The sequence below is a fragment of the Alosa sapidissima genome, chromosome 12 (genome assembly GCF_018492685.1).
Source record: "Alosa sapidissima isolate fAloSap1 chromosome 12, fAloSap1.pri, whole genome shotgun sequence".
Lineage (NCBI taxonomy): Eukaryota > Metazoa > Chordata > Actinopteri > Clupeiformes > Clupeidae > Alosa > Alosa sapidissima.
In genome coordinates, this window is record NC_055968.1 from 27,357,452 (window position 1) to 27,372,631 (window position 15,180).

At 45.8% G+C, this 15,180-nt stretch overlaps 1 protein-coding gene across 9 annotated transcripts in view; it reads left to right on the plus strand.

Moving 5' to 3' along the window:
* Positions 1-15,022, plus strand: part of LOC121677750 (kelch-like protein 30) — a 29,644-nt gene extending 14,622 nt beyond the window's left edge. For 3 of the 9 annotated variants that reach the window (XM_042056684.1, XM_042056687.1, XM_042056688.1), the window contains exons 6-12: positions 4,405-4,572; positions 5,096-5,219; positions 5,544-5,662; positions 5,788-5,952; positions 6,595-8,965; positions 9,219-9,283; positions 9,833-9,917. In XM_042056684.1, coding sequence (XP_041912618.1) covers positions 4,405-4,572; positions 5,096-5,219; positions 5,544-5,662; positions 5,788-5,952; positions 6,595-8,079 — 2,061 coding nt within the window. In that variant the 3' untranslated portion in view covers positions 8,080-8,965; positions 9,219-9,283; positions 9,833-9,917. The other 6 variants (XM_042056689.1, XM_042056690.1, XM_042056686.1 and 3 more) reach the window with 6 other exon arrangements.
* The last annotated feature ends 158 nt before the right edge of the window (positions 15,023-15,180 follow it).

Genomic DNA, 15,180 nt, shown 5'->3' on the forward strand with positions numbered 1-15,180 from the left:
CATCTTTGGGAAACAGCGGTATGAACGCTCCACACACAGCTAAACCAGACCAGTAGTATACTGTGGCCAGAGCTCCATGTTTTCTCCAAGCGTATGGTTGGTCATTCATAGGCCCTCACAAACTCTCTGTTCATTAGCTCCTCTTGCATTTGCATGAGGCCTGACATTGGCTAATTTGTGTATGGGGGGGGGGGGGGGGTCTTATGGGAAGTGTGGGAAGGTTGAGGGCAGAAAACGGAGCATGTGGAAGTGGTTGAACCCTGTCACAACATCTGCCCTGGCCCTGCCAAAACTGTGGCACGATGGGTCAGCACCGCTAATGAGGCCTGGGATGCAGCTATGTGGGTGGCAGCTGTCACACTCGCGTTTCTCCACTTAGCGCGATGAGTTGACCGACTTCTGGGCCCCTATCACTCTGAGTGGACCACTGGCACTTCCTCTGGTTTCTGAGATTTCTCACCCCCTGCCCACACACACACACATACACACACCCATCTATTTTCTCAATTGTTTTTGTCTCTGGTTCGCTGGCACCTGGTGCTTGGCGATCGCAGCTGGCCGCGGCGCGGGCCAGAGCGAGCGTGACACAGTAGCTGCACGCCTGTGTTCGATGCCAGCAAGCGGAAAAAAGGAGCGTTGAAATGAACGTGGATATGGTGTCTCGTCCAGCTCGGGGCTTATTTGACAGCCCTTTTCCGCTGATACCTTTTCTCCTTCGTGCGACAACTTGCTTGTCACTCGCATGTGGGGCCGGTGGATGGCTCTCTTCATTAGTGACATTGCCGGGCCACCCAATCCCCTCGTCTGAATTATTAAGTGGACGCTCCTATCGTCCTGAAGTTTATTGTTTATTGGCTCTTGGCCACAGGCCAGTGGGGTGAGCAGGAGGAGATGCTGGTGTGAAACAGAGTTGCTCACTCTGATCTTCAGATTGTGTGTCAGCTTCACATCACTCAGTCACAACTTGACTGGATTTCAGCGAGCATCGAACTTGGACGAGCTGCGTAAGTAGTAGTTGGTTTGCGTGGGTTTCAGAGATTGGTTGGCTGGTCATTTATGATTTTGTCTAGGTTTTTGTGAACTACAAATAGTTGGCCTTTTATATACAGTGATCGGTATTTTGGATAGAACATTGGGAAGATGTTATGTGACTAATCAGGTGTGTTATGTGTTCTCGATGAAAAGTGACCTCGATTGAGCAACAATATTATTTAGGATTTGTCTTTTTAAGGGTAGGTTTTGTGAATAGTATTATAGAATTGAGTCTGAGAATTCCAGATGTTAAACACCAGTATAGTTTTATTGTTTTTAATGTGTAATTAATGTTTGGTTATCTCAACAACTTTTCATCATAATGCATGTGTGCCTTTGAAGTGTTCCGTGGTAGCACACGATTTCATCACATGATAAACCGATGCAGTTCTGCGCTATGCTTAGGGTCCTCAGGTCAAGGATATTCATCTCATGGTTTTTAACAGGACCCACGCTGGCTTATCAAAGTTTTCAAGGAGACTGCTTTCCTGGGACTCTGCCAGTTCTTGTCGGCCTTTTGAATTCTCATAAAACTGACCTTGAAATAATTTATTGACTGAGATTCAACATTATTGTGTTATTCAAACAGTCGGGGTATTTTTTTGCTCTTTGCGGGGGGAACTGAGTGCATATCAAAGACTGGGGGCTCGCAACCGAGAGGCTGATGAACTGCGAGAGATTAGACAACTCCTCAAAACACTCTCACCCAGCTCCTCTTAAATTCAGACACTTTCAACATATATCTTCCCCCCCCCTCTCTTTGGAGTTCAGAGTGTGCCTTCAAATACCAGGCTCCATTTAACACCGAAGCATATTTCTCTATAACTCAAGGCTGAATGTATAAGGAGTTTATTAGTGAGAGGATTTACATTCATGTTTTATCAAAGTGAAGGTGAAATGCCAGTGTGCATTATAAGAATGCATTTTACACTGAGCTATTGCTTAGCTTCTGATACTTTAAATCCTCCTCGAGACCAATTAGGTTTGATCAAGCACTTTAAAATGTGCCTTTAATACAGTTAGTGGACTTTTTGATTTGTGTTATTAGGTGTGTATGATTTTATATTACAAATATTAAAACAAACATGGTTCAAGGTTTCGCAGTTGCTTGCAGGATTACATTAATTGAATGAATGTGTATACACTGTATGTTCTGTTGGTCAGAATGAACACTGAAAGCTCTTTTAAATGAAGTCATTCTTGAGGAGAGGAGATCTAACTGTTATTAGATGAGGGCAGAACACTGGCACTTGTCATCGCGAGTAGTGGGCCAGCAAATTTAGCGTAACCACACAATAAACCAAAACAACAGCAAACTTTAGCAGTCCCTCCGAATGAAAGATGGAGTGTCAGCTCAGCCCGGGGTGGGGAGCGGCTGGGGGAATCCAGGCAGTATGTGGAGCCCAGGCTGGGGGCTTTGATGTTGGAGGGCTCAAGACGTGGTACGAAAGAGGATCATTGCTCTCACTCTTCCCTCCAATAATTACCCTCAGCTGAAAAACAACAGACTGTCTTTTTCATCTGAGGCCCTAATGTCCCAATGGTTGGGAGACTGTCTTTTTTGCCACTTCTCTTTCGACTTTGATTTTTGCTTCTCTTGCAATTACTGCTTGCCTCAAAGGTTTTTGGGGTGCGTGTGAATGGTGAGAATCCATCAGGGTGTCCTGGCTCCTCTGTCATTTTTTTTAGGGGGAATGGGATGGGTTGGAGGGTTTGGACCCCCCCCACACACACACATACCCACCCAACACACACACATACACACACACTCATAGCACACACACACTCAGCGCGCACACACACACACACACACACACACACACACACACACACACACACACATGGGCTTTGTCCATCAGAGGCTGGGTGGGCCCTGGAGGAGGGGATGTAGGCGTGGAGCATCTTGCTGCGTGATCAGGAGCCAGGGGGATGCTGATGCAAACCAAATGTCACCACAGTGACCACTGCACGTAATTATGCACACTTTCACCAACACATGCTTCTTTGGCTTAAATACCTTGAGGACAGAGTGATAGAAAACTGGAAAGGTCAGGGAGGTATTCTTGGTATTTCTTTTCCCTCTGCAAAGTATTTTCCCTTTCATTCATTCATTATCTCTCTTTCTTTCTTTCTTTCTTTCTTTCTTTCTTCCACTCCCTCGCTCCCTCCCTCCTTGTGTCCTTCCACTGTTTATCTATTTATATATTACACAACTTCTGGGAAGTTTATCCCTGCGCCCAAACCATGTCACAGCATATTTCGTGCTGTTCGACATCAAAGTACCGTGCCAGAGGAAATAGCAAGGACCACCTCGTGGAGACGAAGCACAATGGCATACTGCTGCATATCACAGCTCCCTTTGATGTTGCCGTGTGTGTGTGTGTGTGTGTGTGTGTGCCTGCGCACCGTGTGCGTCAATGTGCATACTCATGTCTGTGTGTGCACTTGTATGTGTACCTTTTTAAGGCACTAGCTTCTGTGCTTTTGACTATGTACCTGTGTGTGTGTGTGTGTGTGTGTGTGTGTGTGTGTGTGTGTATATGCATGCTCACATACGTGTGTGTGTGTGTGTATGTGCGCGCTCACATATGTGTGTGCGTGTGAGTGTGTGTGTGTGTGTGCATGTGTCCATATTTTTTCTTCTCACATGTCCTTGGAGAGCCACATTTGATATATGCTCTGCATGGAGTCCATTAGGACATTACAGGTTCATTAAGGGGAATCTAAATGTTTCCATATATCCTATATCCACCCTCTGGTAGTGTGAAATCTGGCCAATTTCACAGAGGTTTCCCAGTTTCTCTCTCTCTCTCTCTCTCTTTCTCTCTCTCTTTATCTCTCTCTCTCTCTTTCTCTTTTCTCTCCTCTCAATCCTCTGTCCACATGCTAAGGTCATTATCACCATGTACAAACGATAGCATAAAGATTAAATAAAAATATATATATATATTTAAACCAAATATACAAATACACAAATGCAAATATAAATCTGATTTCCAAAAACAAATACAAAGTGTGATAAATGAGATTTTCATTCAGTGTGGCCTTAGCATTGCTCAAGTGTGAGCATGTTAGTGGGAGCACCTCTTTACCTTAGAACATTTGACCCTTGACCTCTGTGCTGTGTTTATGATTGAGATTGGCTTGCAGGATTCAAAGTGAACTTATTTAAGTATAATTAGAAAACGGTTCCTTTCTTTGCTCTCTCATGTACTTATTAGCACATCGAACATGGATTTGAAGTGGACACTCTGAGTGAAATCGACAGAGATTCACTTTGACCTTTCCAAAGCGTTTGCGTCTGCAAAACTTGAATTAAACGTACATCTGTGCGATGCAGCTTTAAAACTGTATATTCCATGTGTGTTCCAGCCATCCACCGCTGATAATCCTATTGAAGAGGCATTTCCAATCGAGGAGGGGGAAGTGAGAGAAAGGCAGAGTGTTTCCTGGAAGCCCAGTGCTGAGGACTATTACCGTCACCTTAGCCACCCTCGCCAAGAAGCCCCCAGCAACGGCCCAAAGATGGACAGCCTGAAGGTGCCTCTTCCCTCTTACTGTCTACTACTGATGACTCAGCACACTGATGTTCAGGCCATATTTGTGTTCATTCAGAAGATTTAAGTATTTGGCACAAAAAAATTATTTAATGTTTGTTAGCTTTACACTGGCTTTGAAACAAACATATTAGTTAGTAACTCAGTAATTCACTTACACAGTACAATATTCATTTAATCTGTCAATCAATGAGTTGTTTGCTTACTCTTGAAATCACTTGATGTCTCACACACACCCCTTTCCCCCACATATTTACTAATATTCACTCACTGATCACTTTTGTGATCAAAATCATCTGTTTTGCTCAGAACAGAATAGACATCTTTAAACTCTTGGGCTGACCAAAATGAGTTATGTAAGCCACAGCCCCTTTAGGCTTATGTAAACAAATAACCCTGTGTTGTCATGGCTTAACCAAACTCAACACAACAAAACCACTGAAAGCAAACCACCCCAGACTCCTTCCATGATGACTCGTGTGCCGCTCCCCCCCCCCTCTCTCCAGCAGCCAGAGATGGAAGAGTCCCCCCAGGCCCGGCACCCCGCGGCATCCAAAGGACCATCTCCCCCGAGCCTGAGTGGTGGCGTGAGCTCGCTGATGAAGACCGACCTCCAGATAAACAGCTCTGGTGAGGGAGGCCATAGCGGTCCTTGCCGCCTGATTGAAGTTTTTGGGAACTGATGTCACAGGCTTATTCATCATGTTCTTCATCATGTTCTTCTTCTTCTGCTTCTTTTTTTTGTTTTTTTCTGCCGCTCTGTGATTCTCCTCATGAGTGACCGAAAATGAGTCACTTTAATCACACTGTGTAAATATGATTAGGACATGATCGGAAACACATGAAGAAGGAGTGGTGGCAGTGTGTGTGTGTGGGGGGGGGGGGGGGGAGGGGAGGGGAAGGGGGGGGGGGGGCAAATAATAATTCTTTTCATCCTGCTTGTCATTAAAACAGTCATGAGGAACTTCCAACTGACCAAGCCAGCGGAAGCAGAGAAGAAGCTTCCTGGCGATACGAAGCACGTTGTTAGCCTCAAACACGCCGGCATGACAGCGGTCTTCACCGGACAAGCTGTAATCAATTATCCTCCCCTCCTCACATCTGCATCCCAATATGTGTTGCATGGTCCTCCCTCAGGACACAATTACCTGTAAATCAATGCAAGGTTCTTTTTTTTTTATCTCTTTGGCCATCGCAGAGCAAGATGGTGGTGTTGCCCACAGAGGAGGCCAACCTGTCCGACATCGACTCCCTGGTGCCCACGCACGATGAGAGAGGGAGGCCAATCGCCGAGTGGAAGCGGCAGGTGATGGTCAGGCAGCTGCAGGCCAGACTCCTGGATGACGAGGCCCAGAGAAGAAAGGTGATGTCTAGTGTTCACTCACATTAAAAAACGACTATGAAACTGCAAAAATGAATGTTTTGTGAAGCCGAGTTTGCACAAATGAATGTTTCTCAATTAGCCTTGTGTGTGTGTCTGTGTGTTTTTGTGGTAGTCTAGGACATGTTCGCAGACTCTGCGTCAGAGGCTTGCAAATTGCTGGACTGAGTAAAAAGAACTCTAAGTAAATAAATACTGTTCTGTGTCAGCAATCATAGGCAGTCTTCAAGTTTGGAGAAGGCGATGCCATCTTTATCCTTAACATATATATTTATCTATTAATTTATTCTTGTGGTTGTGACTATTAGGACAATGTTCGTATTGTCAGGTGGAACATAACAGGCTCTTTGTGAATATTTGGATGCTGTGTTGTTTTAATCAGTATTGGTCATTCCAAATGAAATAATCAAAATGTGTCTTTATGTTTGTGTGGTGGTGTGTGTTTTACTTGATCTCTTGCTCTTGTAATTCTAAGCTGATCTCTCAATTTACAAGTTTGGCAGAGATCCATGCACTCCCCATTCAGTAACACATGGCAAGTTGTTCGCTATCAACAAAGGCTTGAGAAAACTAAGCCACAGGTGGTTTATCAGTAAAATCAAACATCTTGTTTTCTCTCTACAGGAGAATGGGAACAGGTACCCAAAGATGGATAGCTGGAGGTACTCCCACTCCCACAATGCCATCCTGGGGCCGTTCGGAGAGATGCTGACCGAAGACGACCTCATCTACCTGGAGAGGCAGATCGAGAGTGTGTCCATGCAGCGGAACTGTGAGGGCTACGAGATGGAGCTGGCTCGCCTGGCCGAGGAGCTGCGGCACATCCTGCCGGCGCCCATTGTCAACATCAGCGTCAACACCCAGTTCCGCAACTTCCAGAGCCAAGTGTCGCTTCCCGTGTGGTGCAACCGGATATCGGGGATCGTAAAGAGCATGTCCCTGCTCATGACCAACCTGACGGACCAGCCCTACTGTAAGATGTTCAACAATGACCTGGTGACGGTCTTCTCCGAGATGCAGACCACCAAGAGGGGACACAGGGAGAAGATTGAGAATGAGATCCACCAGTTTGGCGTCTCTGTGCGCAACCTGAAGTCCAATTTCGAGAACCAGGTCTGTACACCTCAGGGGGTTGAGGAAGACGTGACCACCATCTCCATCCAGGAGGTTCCTGTAGAGAATAGTGTTGAGGTGGAACCACCTAAGTGTAGCTCTCCATCGCCTGAGCCAGACCCGGGCAACGACTCGGGCATAGATTACAACGAGAATGTTGTGGATGTCATGGAAACAACCAGCTTGCGCAAGGAACGGATCGTGGTGCTGTTCCTGGGCCACTGGAAGAAGTCGGCCTACACCGTGACGCTGAAGACCAGGGAAGCAGAGAGGAAGCTGAGCTTACCCGAGGCTTCTGAAAAGAAGACTGTCAGCCGCAAAACAAGCGCTGAGGTGGTACCCCAGAAGAAGAGCATTGATTATGGCTCCCTGGGAACCTTCTTCAAGCAGCGCAGCACCATCAACAAAATGCTGGGGAACTGGCGGAGCATGATATCCAGTGTCCCCTCGCGCCAGATCCGGCGCCTCAACCGGCAGCAGGCCCTCTACTCGCCCGAGCAGTTCCTTCCCCGCGTGGATGGTGCGCCAGTGAGCTACGACAGCCTGACCCTTGACCTCTTCATGCTGGGCTACTTCCACATCCTGGAGCTGGACTTGCCCGCGGATGAGCGGAAGATGAGACACCTGCTCTGCTTCGAGGTGTTTGACCATGTGGGCCGCTTCACCTGGGAGACGGTCCGTGACTTCCACAAGGCGGTTGTCCAAGACATCGAGGCCGGGAACCGGGAGTGGAAGGACGGATTTGAGGACATCAAAGTGAGGTTTTTTGGCGCCGGGTCTGGCCAGGCCGAGCTTCCCAGCCCGGAGAAGACTCCGCAGGTGGAGAGGAGGCCAGTACCTAAAGTCATTGTCCAGACCCCAACTCCAGATGAAGGGGCCACGTCGAAAAAAGGAATGGACATTTCCAGTTTCAGTAATGAAGAGATCTGCAAGTACATTGACCGCAGTTTTGCCTTTTGGAAAGAGAAGGAAGCGGAAATTTTTGACTTTGAGTAGTTGGCTTTGTTTGTCTATCTTTTGATACTTTTGTACAAATTTTAGTATACATTGACTTGACAGCTTTAGTATATTTTGAGTAGTGAGATTGTGCAGTCATGAGTGTATTTTTTTTCCAACACTTGAAATAAGTTATTACTGCATTTCCTTCATGGACTACCTGAAAATAAGTATGTTTTTTTGACATTATTTTGGTGTCAATTTGTATCTATTTTGCTATATCTTTCCACAATAACTAATATGTTGATCTCTTAGATTTTGAAGCAAATGTAGGTCAAAGGTCAAATTGACAATAAAAACTGGAATGAAAGGTTTTAGATGATGAATTGTCATGATGAGATGTTTTCTATATGATTTGATTATTATGTTGTTAATATCAAACATTAATATGCTCAACTGACAACTTACAACATTCATTATTAAAATAAAACTTCCTCTATTATTGATTAAATAGCATTGCCATCTATAAGAATGTGATTGGCAATTGACCAGTTGCCCCTTTAAAGTAATCTTCTCTATAAGTGTGTGTTTGATTTCATGTAATGATTTCATGATGCATCTCTAGTGCTTTCACTACGATTAGTCGTGAATGGGCATGTGCCTTTAAGAGCAGGTGAGAGGTGGGGGTGAGCGAGTGTGTGTGTGAATGTGTGCATGTGTTTGTGTGTGTTAGTGGGGGGTGTTGTATGGAATCTGAGTCTGGTCGCCCATCCAATGTTGGGGCCTAAAAATAGCCAGCTGAAAGACAAGCAGACTACACCAGTGACTCTGCAAATGCCCTCGTTGCTTTCAGTGCTACTGATCTCGCACTGTCTCAACTAGCCATTGTGCTACTGTGTTTCCTCAGGCGAACTATGTGTGACTACTCCCTCTTCTCTCCTCCCAGGTATGTGGCTTAACGATCGAGTGGGATTTTCCAATTGTCTCTCAGAGTGGAGAGGGTGAACTGCATGCAGAGCGTAGCTCAAAACGGGACTCACTGCTAAGTAAACAGGACTTCACATGGTGGTTAGATCACTTACACAAGACGCTTCCTCACACTACACTCTGTTGGGGTAAGGTCTCAGTTATGTAAACAATGAACGTGACATTATTTATATGTAAAATGTGCTGTGTTTTCCTTTTTCCTTTTGTCATAGGCCTGAAACCTTCCAAGAAAGTTGACCACAGACCACTGTTCCGAGGACATCAGAGAGATTCTGAGGTTTTTCAATCACTGCTGTTCATCAATCATAGTTGTATCAAACGACTGAGGAAGTCGGAACTCTCTCGCCGATACTTTTTCCTCCTGATTTTGATGAGTGTTCTTGTTAGCAATCATTTCTTAATACCGCAAACCAACAGTCTTGAACAGCACCCCTGGGACAGGAAGTCATTGTTAATGCTCTTTCAGTAAATGTTGAGAAACTCAGCCCTGAGTATCATATTCTTCCAGTAAGCCCCAAACAGTCAAACTGCCTTTGGCAAGCACCTGTTTTCAGAAAGCTGGTCTTTAATTTGACCCATATTGGTATGCTACCATGACTTAATTCTCACGGATCTAGCCTATTTTTGAAGTGCTTCCCCTTTATGAATCGCTCATGATCAGAGACACAGGGCTGTGGGGCCTCAAGGCAACAGCAGTCCCCTCGCACAGCTATGCTAATACCCTGGAGCCATGATGATGGATGATAGCCTAGGGATTAGGATGTGTCTGAGAATATTCTGTATGTGTGTGTGTGTGTGTCTTCTCTTTCATTCCTGTCTCCTGTAGGTAAATAGAAAACTCAGCTGTTGAGAAGAGGGGGGCAAAGAGGTGGTTGTAGGAGGCGTTTTTGGAAAAGAGAGCGTGAAACGTTGGTGCTTGTCATCATGGTGCGCAACGTGGACGACCTGGACTTCTGCCTCTCCTCACACCCGCAGAGCATCCTGGATGGCCTGCGCTCCCTCTGCTCGCAGCCCAAGCTGGTGGACGTCACGCTGAGCGCGGGCGGCCGCGACTTCCCCTGCCACCGCGGCATTCTGGCCCTCTGCAGCCTTTACTTCCAATCCATGTTCTCGGGCGACTTTGTGGAGAGCATTGCAGCGCGCGTGGAGCTCAGCGACGTCGACCCCGACATCCTAGCCACCCTGCTGGACTTCGCCTACACGGGCAAGCTGACCATCAACCAGGGCAACGTGGAGGGCCTGATCCAGACGTCCAGCCGGCTGCAGTTCCAGACGGTGCGGGCGGTGTGCAGCCGCTACCTGCAGCACCAGATGGACGCCAGCAACTGCCTGGGCATCTTGGAGTTTGGCGACATCCACGGCTGCCCCGAGGTGGTGGCAAAAGCCTGGGCCTTCCTGCTGGAGAACTTTGAGGCCGTGCAGCACGGAGAGGAGTTCCAGCTGCTGGAGAAAAGGAAGCTTGCGGTGTGCCTGAAGGACGAGGGACTGCAGCTCAGAGACGAGCGATCCTGTGTCCAAGCGGTGCTCACTTGGGTCAGGCATGACGTGGCGGCCCGACTCTGTCACCTACCAGAACTGCTGGGTCTGGCTAGACTCTCATTGTTACCGGAGGCCTACTTTACCGAGACCCTGCTGAAAGACAGTCTTATTCAGGACTCACCAGCCTGCAAGGACCTTATAGAGACTGCTTATAAGGAGGTTAGTCAGCATACTATCAGTCAGTGTAGGTTCCCATACCACTTACCTGGGATCAAACTGCTCTCCTTCCTTTCCCATGTATATGATGAAGGCACTATAACACATCATTTATCATACATCGTAAAGGTTGGGTCAAAATACTAGAGTTATTCCCTTACAGTAAATCCACTCTTTTTTACATTTATTAATTTGGCAGACGCTTTTATCCAAAGCAACTTAACATATGTGAATTATATTACAAGGGCCATTCTCCCCAGAGCAAATCGGGGTTAAATGCCCAAGGGCACAGCAGAGGAAGCCGGGAATTAAACCCACAACTTTTCAGGCTACTGCATGCTGGCCTTAGCCACTACTCTGTGCTTGTGTCAAACTCACTCTGCTTCCTCTATGTGCGTCCTGGTAGAAACTGGACCTGAAGCCAGGTGGTTCTGAGGAGAGACTCTCGCGAATCAACCAGCACAATCTCCAGGAAGTTCTGTTTGTGGTGGGAGGTCGCTCGCTGGATGACACGGATGATGAGGATGAAGAGGAGGACGACGACAGGAACCCCATTTTGCCTCCCCACAACTGTGCATACTATGACACAAAGGAGGGTATGAGCAGAAATAAATAAATACATGTTAAATGAGAAAGATGGCAGACTGTAACACTCTGTCTAGGCCATTTCTTAAAATGCAACCCTGTGGTGCGGGTAAAAGGTTGTTGATATTGTTGATATTATCCCTTCATGCTCCTGAAGCAATGTGTTGATTGGCGTGGCGTTCTTTATGGCTTTGTCTGAGCCGCTATGTTTGTTTCCCATTTGCAGTGCTAGGAGAGCTTCATGGAGAGCTAGAGGACTGTATGGAGCATTTAGCTGAATTTGGCAAAAAAGTGTATTGCATCAAAGTCGCAAACTGTATCTCTTTCTTTTTCTATTTGATAAAGATGCATCCAAACAGCATATGCATTATATCATTTTATTCTTGTAGGCAAATGGAACCAGCTTCCTGACTTCCCTAACTACAACAAGTGGGGCTATTCTGTGGTATCCTTAAACAACGACGTTTATGTCACAGGTGGGTCCCGATCTCTGCTGTATCATTTCCTTTTCTCTGCACTTCAAAAACCACCGCACTTAAAAAAAAAAAAAAGTAACCAAATAAAAGAAACAGAGGCTGGAGTGAAGCATAAAGGCAACAGCTTTCACTGATCTCTCATCTCTCCAAGATATGTGTCGAAAGATGAGTGCTATTTTTACTTAAGCAAACAGAGACAAATCCGATGTTGAGCTCAGGCCTTTGGTGGAGCCCATGCTTTTTTGAGAGAGGATCAGAGGGAATCATGAACGCCCCATACACACATTTTAGGGGTGTTTTGGTGAATGGAACAGCCGCTCTAACCAAGGATTTGGAGAGGCTCACAAAGATCCCACTTCTGCCTAAGTAGCACTCCCATTGGGAATTTCAAACGAGACTGAGGTTTTTTTTTTTAGAATGCATAGAAATGCCACATAACAGATAACATGATGAAGATTAACCATGACCTGGAAAAGTGAAAAACCCAGCGACCACCCGCGTTTACTTGAACAATTGAAGGCAGATGTAACCAGAAAAATTGAGTGCGCTACAATTATAGAATGTGAGGTCTGGAGAAAAGAAAAGTTGCTATTTTTTTCATGTCTTGGTTGACTGTGACTGTAATTAGATCAATATATATTTACAAATATCTTAGTCTTTGTTATCTTTAAAAACTCTTTCTCGAGATTGATATTCTTCTGTCCCCCCACAGGAGGGTCACGCGGGTCGCAGTCGAACACCTGGTCAACCACGGAGACCTGGAAGTACATCACTCGCGAGGGGAAGTGGGTTACGGTAGCTCCAATGCTCCGGCCCAGGACTAACCACACCTCGGCCGCACTCAACGGAGAAATCTATGTCATCGGAGGTAAGAAAATAAATATGGTCCCTTCCACACAGAGCCGATGGGCCAGTCGAATGGAAAAGCTTTCAGGCCGGTCTGGTTTAATGTGCTCCAAAGCGGTAGCCAGGACAGGCCAAATACCTACTTCTCCTGAGGCCCTGAGCGACTTCTAAAGAGGCAGGTTTTTTTTATTTAAGCCCTGAGGCTTGTCAATCCTGAACCTTGAGTGACTTCTGAGAAGACAGATTTTGATTTAAGCGTGTACCACGGCCAGCTCAGAGCCCTGTATAAGCCCCCTCTAAGAGAGGATTTTGTTTAAACAAAGAAAAATGTCAGGTTTTGTGGTCAGATGCATTCAGATTTTGTTATTGCCTGTGCATTTGTATGGGAGAGGAAAAAAGGCTTCTCCAAGATCTGCATATTGACCACTGCGAGCAGTTTCTTGGGCAGGAATCTAGCAAAGTTTGGGACTCCACTGTGAGCATTAGTCTGTGTCCCTGCTGCGGCCTCAATCAGCTCTGCTATTAAAAATGTTTCCTTTCTTTGTTTCCAGGCACCACCATGGATGTTGTCGAGGTCGAACATTATGACCCATATAGCAACAGCTGGGCCTCCATAACGCCAGCACTGAGATATGTCACCAATTTCAGTGCCACTGGCTGCCTTGGAAAGCTATACATCATTGGCTCCTGTGCCGTGAAATACAATGCATTGACGCTGCAGTGCTACAACCCTGTCATAGGTAATACTGCATGCCAAAAATAGGGAGGGGGTACCACATGTGTCATCATAGTTTCCCCTACGACTACAACATTTATAGCAACATATTACACAACTTGATGAAATCAATATGTTCCAGGTTATTCTGTCACATGTTATTTATGTGGTGTTGTTGATGTTAGGATGATGGATTATAGACCCTTTCAACCATAAAAACAAAAACAATGCTTGAACATTCTATTTGGTTCCCAATCTACTTCCTCTGCATTAAGATAACATATGGAATGTTAAAACGGAAGCCTTGTGGGGCCAACTATGATGCTGATAATGGAACTCTCTTGAAAGGGATGGATATAGCGACTTCTATCTAAATGTCAAAGGTGCAAGATAACACTGACAGCCATGGACAGCAGAAACACTGTGTTAGGGGTTGCGTTGTAAACACCATAAAATATGAAGCTCAGAGAATCTGAGATACTTTTTTTTCCCCCTCGCCATTCTACAGATGGCTGGAGCATCATCTGTTCTCCCTTCATCCCCAAGTACCTCTCCTCTCCTCTCTCGGTGTCTGTGGATGGTATGATTTACCTCATCGCAGACAACACCAAGAAAGTCTATCTCTATGACCCAGAGGCCAACATGTGGCAGAAGGTGATGCACCTCTTGTTTTATTACTGTCTGCCCTCCTCCTGTTATTATCTAACTAGGTCATCTGACGGAGTTTTCATAGCAGGTTATAATTAGACCCTGTCTTGTGGGTATGATGGATGATGGCCGGCATTGGTAAGCATTCGGTGACGTAGAGTCTGCATGTCTTGTATTGACCTTTAATGACGTTAGGAGGTTGCCCTCAGCTCAGGCAACAAAGATTAATATATTCATGTTCATGCTGCCAGTGCCAGTGGCATTTAAGTGGGTTAATTTTGGCCACTGGCATATGGCACTAGTTCTCAGTGTACTTAACACTACGGTGTCTACCCCCTTAGGTCCAGTTTCTTCACACCCTCCATGAGAATGGGGGGCTGGTGGCGGTAGGAGGGAAGCTCTACGTCACCGGAGGCCACTGGAAGGGCATGGAAGGGGACTACGGGGTGGAGGTGGAGGTGTATAACCGAGGCTCCAACACCTGGAGGGTGGAGACCTTTCTGCCTCGGCTCTGGCACTACAGTAGAAGCTGCTCCATTTTCCTTGACCCTACACTATGGACAGAACCCTTTCCAGAAGAGACTTAGCACAAACACACACACACACACACACATACACACACGCACTCTCACTCTCTCTCTGTCTCTCTCTCTCTCTCTCTCTCACACACAAACACACACTCACACACAAACACACACACAAACACAAACACACACACACTGTGGTCAGGATACATTGGATACACCTCAGGATACAGCTTGTACACTGGATTTGTACACCTGCAGGCAGTTTGGGAGATGTGTGTGTGTGTGTGTGTGGGGGGATACCTCGCAGTTCAGGCGGCAGTATTAGGTGCTATTTTATTATGTTTTTTAATAGTTGTACATTTACCTTTGATGTTTCTTTGTTCATTTAAAGTATTTTAAAGTGCTTTAAAACAAGATGTTTCTATGATGATGGTAGGTGAGAGGTGTTTTGTCATCCTCAGGAATCTAGTAAAACTCAATTGTGTGCCTTTCACAGATGATTAAATCGTGCTTGTGAAATAATGGCTCTGGCAATGTTTTTCATTTTTTTGCTCACTTTTCTTGTAAAATGTTTCAAATGATTTGCCCTGAGAGGAGAATATTGCGAGACATTGCACAGTTTACCATCAATTGCACAGAGACTTCAAATGTATTTTTATTTTTAACTTGTATGTGTGTGATA